Source organism: Vigna umbellata, chromosome 10 (genome assembly GCF_029865625.1).
Source record: "Vigna umbellata cultivar VRB3 chromosome 10, Vumbellata_1.0, whole genome shotgun sequence".
Classification (NCBI taxonomy): domain Eukaryota; kingdom Viridiplantae; phylum Streptophyta; class Magnoliopsida; order Fabales; family Fabaceae; genus Vigna; species Vigna umbellata.
The window spans coordinates 6,606,832-6,618,029 of NC_142174.1; the positions used below are offsets into that span (position 1 = coordinate 6,606,832).

The 11,198-nt window shown below is 30.9% G+C and overlaps 1 protein-coding gene across 1 annotated transcript; it reads left to right on the forward strand.

Moving 5' to 3' along the window:
- Positions 1–2,031: 2,031 nt before the first annotated feature.
- Positions 2,032–4,492, forward strand: LOC124821441 (uncharacterized). The gene is made up of 6 exons (XM_047293322.2): positions 2,032–2,296; positions 3,220–3,311; positions 3,387–3,465; positions 3,563–3,657; positions 3,821–3,916; positions 4,181–4,492. Exons 1-6 carry the CDS (start codon positions 2,122–2,124, stop codon positions 4,256–4,258), a joined length of 615 nt encoding a protein of 204 aa, XP_047149278.1. The 5' UTR covers positions 2,032–2,121; the 3' UTR covers positions 4,259–4,492.
- The last annotated feature ends 6,706 nt before the right edge of the window (positions 4,493–11,198 follow it).

Consider the following 11,198-nt stretch of genomic DNA (forward strand, 5'->3'; position numbering starts at 1 on the left):
CTCATTTTCTTGTGAATATCTTTGACATGGGAGCATCATTACTTGTTTTATGATTATCTGATGCATCTATATATGCTTGATTATCTGTATATCAATATCATTGTGCTTACCTTTTTTGCTAATGCCCAAAGGGTGAGAATTATTGGCTGGTAATTGATTGAGTTGTGCAACATGGTTGATTATTAATCATGGTTGTGCATCATCAAAAAAGGGGAAGATTGTTGAGATCGTTGATAGGGGGAACACTAGTTTAGCTGAACCCACAATCTCAGTAATATCTGAGTTTTTGATGATGACAACACATAATTAATAACACATGTGTATTTTGTGTTACATGTTCTATGCTTACATGTTATATGAGTATATGAGAACATGATTGTGTTGATTGTTGTGTTGTTCATTGCATTTCACTGAGTTATATATGTGATTTTATACATGAATGCATGACACATGTTTTTGGAAGAAAAACCATAAGAACTAATGTTGAACTTTAAAATGTGTGGCAAAACAACAGTTTGAAATCGATTACATTATGGGGTGAATCGATTAGAACTTGTGTATTTGCACAAACTTTTTAAAGTTTGCTGTGAGAGTTTTTCAAAGAAAAAGTTTTCAAAACTTTGCACAACACTGTTGCATAATATGCGATATGTATTCAATTAAGTTTGTTACTGTTTTGAAATCTGTTAATGCTTGATATAACTGTTACAACGACTATATTTTTTAAATAGGTTGATCAAGCATTAAATGTTATTCGATTGCATTAATTGTGAATTCAATTAAGTGCTTTGACTGTTATTATCTGTTATAACTAAATTGGTGTATTCGACTACATTAGTAGCAAAGTCGATTATGTTGCGTCTGATAAGAGTTCATCTATATATTGACGCAAATTTGATTTCTGTAAGAGACTTTTGTGATTCTAACATTTTCATATTCTTTTGCAGAAAAGTGCAAAGCTTACAAAAAGAGAAAGACCTCCAAGAAACTAGTTTAACCATGGTGACTAGGTGTGATTTCTTGAAGAGCAAGATTGCTGAGTTTTCAAAGTCTAATTTATCTGCACATTTAGGTGTCTACTGCAAGATCAGGTTCAAAAATCTGCTAAAGATTGGGTTTTGAGTTCCCTGTTGTGATTACAAGATGAAGGACGTGTTGCGTTCTTGACTTTGAGGGTGCCTCAAAGGGGTTGGACTACAGGATAGGGGATTCTTGCTGCTAGTATGTTTGTATACTGCCTATATTTTGATTAGAGGGTTATAGAAGTGTTATATATTTTTGACGTGAGGTCTCTATAAAATCTTGTTGTAAAAACCTGTGGTTGGAAGGACACTGGATGTAGGCTTAGCCGAACCAGTATAAAAACTCAGTGTTTGTTCTTTCTTATCCCTACTCTATTACATTCAATCAATTATATTTTTTACGCATTCGATTAAATTTTCACTGCATTGAAAATCTTTTAACTTGCGTTTCAAGAAAAGTATAAAGGCATCTTTGGGTGAAAAACATTTTGAAAGTTTTAAATTTTATACTTCACCAATTCAACCCCTCTTTGTGTGAGAATTTGAGTCATTCTTTTTTAACATTTTTCTTCTTCTTCTAATCTTCTAATTTTATAATCTTAAAATTTTATAATCTTATAATTTTATAATCTTATAATCTTTAATCTTATAATTGTGTAATTTTATAATTCTATAATTTTATAATTTGGTAATTTTATAATTGTATAATTTTATAATTTTATAAATTACAAATTTATAGAGTTAGAAAATTATAAAATTGCTAAATTATATTTGAAATAACTAAAAGAAAGTGAAAAAGTTAAACCGTAAATATCTCAATAAAAAATGTAACTTTAAATGTTTAATTAATAGTAAAATTTGATGAAAATTCAATTAATTTTTTTTAAATTTATCCGAAATTCAAAACTTAATCAAACCTTTTAACAGTTAAGAAATAAAAATTCAACGGAACAAAATAAAAAATAATTTAAGCCAAAAGAATAATATTTAACCATTCACGTCTCAATTCAACAAAATATACTGTGACACAGCCCCACCACTGCGAAGCCCACGATTTTTACTTCCAAAAACTGTGTGCTGAGGGCGGAAGCAACTATCAATGGCGGTTCCAGGGAGGCGCAACGGCATGAACGACGACGAAGAGGACATAGACGATCACGCCCTTTTCGAGGAAGAAGGTTTCGTCGAAGACTACTCCGATACCCCTCCTCACCTCCGCGACCTCTCCGCCGCCGCGCAGGTTGGCGACATCAACGCCCTCCGCCTCGCTCTAGGTTCTCTCGCCGTCACTCTCTGTCCTCTTTTTTTTTTCTTTTTTTTATCTATAACTCTGTAATAATTGATCTCTGACCTGCCCCTGCCTGCAACCTTTCTGTTGCTTCTACAAAGTTCAATCCAAACCCTAGCGAACTAGAGAATACGTTTTTTATATCTTATGTTTGAAAATTGATTCATGGAGAGTTACGAGTTTGGTCGACGTGAATATTTGTCACCCTCAAGTAAATTGTAAATTTGAGTGTCGTAGCTACGATTCTGTGTTTTCATCAAGGAAAAAGTGTCTGCATCCACGATTTCGGCCGCAACCATGTTGATTTTAGGGTAAAAAGTGGCTGCATCAACTGAATATTCCGCAGCATGAATAAACTGTTAATGTAGTCCTTAAAGTATTGAAAATCCATTACTTTAATCCCTACGTAATATTTTGCTAACATTGATATGCTAATTTGAGGGATTTTGGGATACTTCAAAGCTATGTAGTATGATTTATAATTCTAGGGACGACTCATATTATTTCATTACTTTAAGGACTTCTTAGAAGGGAGTCATAGGATTAAATTGACAATTTATTTCAATAGGGAGGATTCGATTGCCAATGCAATTTAATACCTTTATTCTCATGGCTTTTGAATTTGTTAGGGTCCTATGTCTGTTACATTAGCAGTAAAAATTTAAATTTTTTGAAGATTGATGTATAGTTTGTTTGCTTTCATGTCTCTCAGAAGTGGTTCTCTCTCGTACTTAGAAGCTAGTAGTTATAGCTTCTTTGATTCTTTGGTGAATGTGACGTGATTTCTTTCTTTTCAACATGTTTCCAAACATGCGTGATTTGTTGAGTTATCTTAAAAATTATCCTCACTTGGGTGCTGATACTGGGTGTCATTTCTGTTGATGCTTACCCTCTTGCTATATACTGCAGATAACCTGACTGGTAGTATTGATGAGCCAGTGGAGGATGGGGATACTGCTCTTCATTTGACATGTTTGTATGGCCATTTGGCTTGTGCCCAGGTATATTATTTTTGCTTATTCTTAGATGTTTTTACTCCAATTGTATGGACATTGATCTTGTTTGATAAACTGCAGCTGCTAATAGAAAGAGGAGCAAACATTGAGGCTAAGGATGAAGACGGTGCAATTCCTTTGCATGATGCTTGTGCTGGAGGTAGTTTGATTCTCAAATCATATTCTATAAATTGAACTTATATTTTTTTTATTGGGAGCAAGATTTCAATGTCGTTTTCTTTAAATGGTCTTAACAGGATTTACTGAGATAGTCCAACTGCTACTAAACAGAGCAAATAACGCAGAACATATGAAGAGAATGCTGGAATCAGTTGATTCTGAGGGTGATACTGTGAGTATTTATTAACCCTTCAAAAAAATTGAGTTCCTATACTTGGCTTCTTTCTTGATACCAATTTCAATAGGCATTCCTATCCCTAAATGTCTTTCTATCATGTTTGATGAATTTCTCCTGATTTGTTCTCAATCATTGTCTTGTGACTATTTTCTCTCAGCCTCTTCATCACGCAGCAAGAGGTGAGCATGTTGATGTAATTAGGTTGTTGCTGTCTAATGGGGCATCGTCCACAAAGGAAAACTTATACGGAAAGGTAACCCTTTAAAGAAATTTAGGGGATTTTGGTTTGAGAAAACATTTTTCTTTTTACTGGTAATTTAAAACTATTATCCGTCCACTTTGTTCCTCCTTTGAAAGATTTGTCTATGAAATGGTGGAAATATTTAATTGTTTTTGTTTTTAAATGACAATGTTGCAATTATTAGTGGAAGTCTAAAATGAATTTCTCAACTTAAAACAGATCACTGGGAATTGCCAATTTCTATTATTCATCAATTTCTAAAATAATTTTTGGCAGACCCCGGCAGATTTACCTGATCAGAACACAGATGCTCGGAGTTTGCTTCACGCTGCCGTCCCTGCCATGGCATGTTAATCGCCTTATGACGTTGGTCAGTAGAAGCGTTTAATTTCATTTTTAGAGAGGTGCAACACTTTTTGGACCATAAAATCTGTATTACACACACTATACTCTTTCTTCGAATTCAAAAATCAAAATGATTTATCAGAGGAACATCTTTGGAGTTTTAACATTGGCTAGAGGAAAAGGAGGATTCCCTTATTACTTATATTTGAAATATATTTACCCTTCAATGTCGGTGAACTATGACTGGATGGATATATTCCTCATTTCATTACTTGTTTAAGCAGTTAGTTTACTAATTTGATAAACCTGACTGAGATATATACTAATTTTACTATAAAAATACTTTTTGTCTATTTGTTATATGTATTGCTTTCGACTTTTAAAAGTCAAGGGATATTGAAATTATTTATTTATTTTGAAGTATTTTTTTTTATCAAAATTTGATAGTGTTTTTAATTACTTAACACGTTGAACTCAATTATAATCAAACGGACTTGTTAAATAAATAAGTAAATACGTAAAAGGATAAATCTAATTCATTAATATAATTGATTAAAAAAAACTAAATGTTATTAATATAAGTCGTACCATTTACACTCTTTAATAAAAATATGAAGGAAAGATGCCTTTCTTTAGGGGCTTTTTTTCTTGCACTTCCAAATTTTCTTTTTGCATCTGTAAATTTTACTGTCAACTTTCGAAATATACATATAAAATATAAAATAAATTAGGTAATCCGATATTACTGCTTACCAAATATATTTATTGTGGTTCAGTCTATATTTATTGGAAGACTATATACTCCTAAGTTATTTTCAAACGTGTTTTTTCTTGTCTTCTTTTTCAATACCTCTCTTTGTTTTACTTCATTTTCCTTTCATCTCATCATTTACATTTTCATTTTTGTTCATCTTTCGGATATACATATTATTTGTTTTTGTTGGTTAAGTTTAGTTTAAAATTTTATATTAAGTTTTATTATATTTTGTATTTATCGAATTTTAAAATTTAGTTTAAGAAACTTATTAAATTTCAAAATGTGATGAAAGTTTTTTTCGGATTTCAAAATTGAGTTAATGTTTCTTTTAGATTTTGAAATTTGGAGAAGATTTTTTTTATATTTCTAAATTTGGTAAACATTTTCTAATTAAAAGGATTTTTGAATTTTAAAATTTGTTTCAAATTTCAAAATTTAATGAAGATTTTTCTTGAATTTCAAAATTCCATGAATACTTCTCACGAATTTTGAAATCTACATTGATTTTACTTTTTTATATTTTTTTGTTTTAACTTTTTAAGTTATTTTAATTGTTTTATTTTAATAATTTATTGATCTCTAATTATTTCTATTATTAACTAAGTGAAATATTATGCTATAAGAGATTATAGTATAAAATGAAAGTTTATTGATTCACAGATAAATTTCAGTTTAATTTCATTTTTTTATATAATAGAATAGTGAGAAAGACAAATAATTTTATAATTAAGTAAATTCTTTTAAACATGATAAGCTAATGGACTCAGTTTGAGAGATTATTTTTTTTTATCTCTGAAAGATTATTTTTTATTTTGATTAAAAGTCAATCCAAAATGTTTGTTTTAGTGTATCCAAACATGATTCTAACATTTTTTATTTTGATTAAAAGATTATTTTTTATTTTGATTAAAAGTCAATCCAAACATGATTCTAACATTTTTTATTTTGATTAAAAGTAAATTAAAAGTCAATCCAAAATGTTTATTTTAGTGTATCCGACACGATAAAATACGAGTATATTTTTAAATTAAAAAACATAAATTACTAAAAATAAATTAAAATAGAATTTAAAAAATATTAAAAAAAATTAATATATATATATATATATATAAACTCTAAATCCTGTAATTCTTAATATCTAAATCATAAATTCTAAACTCTAAAAAAAACCTACAGAATAAATAAATATTCAAAAAAAATAAGAAAACCATAATCAATTAAAAAGAAATTAAATTTTTTAAAAAAAATCAAGTTAAAATTAAAATAAAACAAGAATGAATTAATGCTCTTCAAAAAGTTCAGTTTAGGATTTATAACATTTTCTTACATGTAAAGACTATTTCAGAGCTATAAGTGATTAGATCTATCATTAAAGATTGCGTTTTCTAAAACAAATCCAGTTTAGGATTTGTTATGGAATAGTCTTTACAAAATGAAAATGCTTATTAAGTTTTATGTGGATGATAAATTTGAAAATTTTTAATTGAATTTCTATTAAATTTTTATGATTTATTGAGTCTTCAAAAATTTAAAATATCTTCCTTTGAAATTCGTGTTAATTAGGTGATATGATTATTAATTAAGTGATGTGATTGATATTTGTTCTTGTCAATTTCTTAGTTTTCACAATATGTAATTTTATAGGATTTGTGAATAATGATACTTTTGACATCAATTTTTGACAATATTTTGATACAATCACGTGCCGCATTTTGATTGGTTTATGTGGAAGAGATTTTAAAAATTGAAAATGACGTGGAAATAGAAATAAGATGGAGTTAAGAGATTTTGATTGAGCAAAATTCCTTTTGTGATTTCAAAAATTAGAAATCTCATTTTCCCGAGAGAACCCTATAGAGAGCTCTTCCTAGCCACAAGTGTCGCCTGAGCAGAACCGACTGTTGGCCAACTTTCCACCATTCATCGGACTCCTATGTTAACCGGAGCCTTGTCCGCCACTGTCAGTCATTCCGAAGCACCAACAAAGGGCGAAACCACCATTGACGGGGTTTTCTAAGCTTCTCGTCGTTCCTTTTGCCAATTATTTGTTGTTGTTCAGTGTGTTTGATTTCTTTTTTAATTTTTTTTACCATTTAGGGGTTGTTGTGTTTTTTTTGTGTTATTATGATATTTTTGGACCTTATTTGGTAATTTAGGTATTGTTGCAATGAAGGAAGTTGGTCAAGAGGGTGAAGTTTATCAAGGTAGGAAAAAGGTATGTTGGGTTATATTATATTTCCATAAATTTAGGGTTTTTATGTGTTTAAATAGAAACCATATTTTTGAGCTTGATTATATTGATATTGTTGATCTGAAATTTGTGAAAGAAGAGAGATCTTGATTTCCAATATATGATATGCTACAAGTTCTTCTCTAAAATTGTCATGTTGTTGTGATACCTCTCTAATAGCCCAAAGAGAAGTGAAGGGAATTGTCTTTCTCATGTTTTATTACTCATTAGATGTGCATCTTTTGTTAGAAGATAGATATGACCTGTTGATATCTTGAATTATTATATGAATATTGTAAGGGTAAATTAGGTTTTCTAATACTTTAGTGATTCACCAAAGTTGAAATATTCTTGGCGTTATTCACGTTGCTATATGAATCATAAGTTTTCAAGGGAATTATTTATTCATTGGACCATACCTCTTCATATGTATCTCAAAATTGTTTTTTTGTGGTCCCCTTCACTCTTATAAGGGACGAAATATTGCTTTTAGGAAAGTGTGTGTTCAAGCCTAGAAGATTATATCAAGTCTACATTGTTGTTCATCTTGTTTCTCTAATTTATTGGAAAATTGTTCCAACAGTCTAAAAGCAATATTTTCTCTAAGATGACAACAATTCATGAGATGTCTGCAAACTTTCACAAATTAGACAAGTTTGAAGGCGTTGGTTTCCGACGATGGCAAAAGAAGATGCATTTCCTTCTCTCGGCTCTAAACGTGGCATATGTTCTAAGTTCTCCCCAACCCAAAGAAAGCGAAAACGAGACATTGGAGGAACAACGGAAAAGGAACAAATGGGAGAATGATGATTATGTTTGTCGTGGTCACATTCTGAACGGTATGTCTGATCCTTTATTTGACATATATCAATATGTGGATTATGCAAAAGAACTTTGGGATCAACTTGAAAGCAAATACATTTCTGAAGATGCATCAAGCAAGAAATTCCTGGTTAGTAATTTTAATAATTACAAAATGATTGATGTTAGACCAATAATGGAACAATTTCATGAAATCCAAAGAATCCTAGGAAGTTTCAAGCAACATAATATTGCAATGGATGAGACATTCATTGTTTCTTCTATAATTGACAAACTACCACCAAATTGGAAAGATGTTAGAAATTCTCTAAAACATAATAAAGATGATATGAATGTTGAACAATTGGCTGCTCATCTTCGGATAGAAGAAGGGATCCGTCTGCAAGATGGTCAAAAGGATTCAAATCATCCTAATTCTTTTACTGTTAATATGGTGGAAGATGAAAAAACAAAAACAATACCAAATAACAAGAAAAGGCCTCATAATTTCCATAAAGGAAAGATGAACAAAAAGCCAAAATTTGGTAAAGAAAGTCAACAAGTAAATTGTTGGGAATGTGGCAAGCCTGGTCATTTAAAGAGGGATTGCACAATCTGGAAAAAGAAGATGGCCAAGAATGGCGGTAAGCAAGGTCAAGGCGAGTCTAGCCAAGGCCAACTGAAAAAAGGTAATTGTACACAAATTGCACATAATTCTGTTTTGAATTTTGTGGAGATGGTTTCTGAAATCTTCTGTGTGCAGACTGATGATTCATGGTGGATCGATTCAGGGGCTTCAAGACATGTTTGTAAAGAATGTTGTTTATTCAAAACTTTTAAAGAAGATGACAATGGAGAAGTTCTTTACATGGGAAATGATTCTATGGCTAAAGTCCTTGGTGTTGGACAAGTAGAATTATTACTTAGTTCTGGAAAATCACTTGTTTTAAGAGATGTTTTATATGCTCCAGAATTAAGAAGAAATTTAGTGTCTGGAGTAATCTTGAATCGGTTGGGATTTAAATTGGTATTTGAATCTGATAAATTCATATTATCCAAGGGTGGTGTATTTGTTGGACTAGGATCTTTGTAATAATATGTTCAAACTAAGTGTAATAAATAATGTGAAAGACTCTGTTTATGTTGTGAATCATGATTCTTCTTTATGGCGTTTTCGTCTTGGGCATGTTAATTATAGTAAATTGGATGACAACGATAATGGTGTCATAATCTGCTTATATGTTGATGATATACTAATTTTTGGAACAAATTTAGACCAAGTTAATTTGACCAAAACATTTTTATCATCTTATTTCTCTATGAAGGATATGGGAGAAGCAGATGTTATACTGGGTATAAAGATTAAGAGAGAAAATGAGAAATTAATTTTGTCTCAATCTCATTACATTCATTCAACAATTATGAATGCTCTCTTGCTTCAACCCCTATGGATCCTAGTTTAAATATATTACCTAATGGTGATAAAGCAGTTTCACAACTGGAATATGCAAGGGTAATAGGATGTTTAATGTATGCAATGACAAGTACAAGGCCAGATATTGCTTTTGCAGTAAGCAAATTGAGTAGATATACTAGTAACCCTAGTCTATCACATTGGCAAGCAGTACGTCGAGTACTTAAGTATTTAAAGAAAACTATTAATTATGGATTAGCATATAGTGGTTATCCTTCAGTTATGGAAGGATATTCTGATGTAAGTTGGATTACAAATGCAGAAGATCACTCTTCAACTAGTGGTTGGATTTTCCTCCTTAGGGGAGGTGCAATTTCTTGGTCGTCCAAGAAACAAACTTGAATTACAGATTCCACTATGGCTTCAGAGTTTATAGCTCTAGCCTCGGCAGGAAAGGAAGCCGAATGGTTGAGGAATCTCATGTTCGAGATATCATTATTACCAAAACCAATATCACCAATAGCAATACATTGTGACAATGTTGCAACATTGGCAAAGGCTTATAGTCAAATATACAATGGCAAATCAAGACATATTGCTGTGAGACATAGTTATGTCCAAGGACTCATCAAAGATGGAATTATTACAGTAGATTTCGTACGAATGAAGTTTAATTTGGCTGATGGATTTACTAAGGCATTGGCCAAAGATTCCATTTTTAGAATGACAATTAGAATAGGAATAGAGCCCACAATTAATCACAAGTAAGGGAATCTTAACTTAACACTTAATATGACATTGAGTCTTAAGTTCAATAAGATTAAATCTCTTATTTGATGATTGAAAGCACAAATAATTATTTAATGAGTGCTTTAGATCTGTGATGCTTAAGAGGTTGAGTAATTCTTAATTGATTTCTTGAATTTATGTTTTGTCACAGAAACATGTTTAGCTAAGAAATCAACCTATGTAAGTGCGAAGTTTGGCCGCTTCAAGAAGTCAAGGGGGCATGACTTTGTTGCACTTATGAATAGATATGGACGCATGACCCTATTGTGTCAAGTATAACAAGAATATGTAATTTATCTTATATGTAGAGTATCTTCAAGATTTCATTATGTATTATGTTGGTTCAATCGTTTCGACACGAATAAAATTCGAATTCCTGGAATGTGTATTCTACTAAGTGAAAGTTCAAGTCTATGTACACTTTCATTTAAGTGTAAGATTGCAATTATTAAATTGATGTTTGTGTTAAGTAATTATACAATACTCTCAAATGGTGGAAGATTGTTGGAATTTAAGAGTATTAGAGACAATTTTCAGATTCATGAAGAGTTACAATAGTCATGAAGAGTTACAACCATTCATGAAAAGTTACAATCAAGAAATGTAACTAGTCAGAAAAGTTGTTATTCATGAAGAGTTACAACCATTCATGAAAAGTTACAATCAAGAAATGTAACTAATCAGAATCTGGTATCTCTTGGATTTGAAAGATGCCTGATCAACATCTATATAAAGGGATCCTGTGCTCTACTGAAATTTAATTCACTCATTCTCTTAACACACAAATCAATTCCTGAGAATCATATTCTTGTTTAACGTTAATGCTAAGAGTGAATATCATCGTTGTATTCCTTCTTTGTATCTCAAAAGCGGATTTCGTGGTCCCCTTCACTCTTATAAGGGACGAAATATTGCTTTTAGGAAAGTGTGTATTCACGCCTAGAAGATTATATCAAGT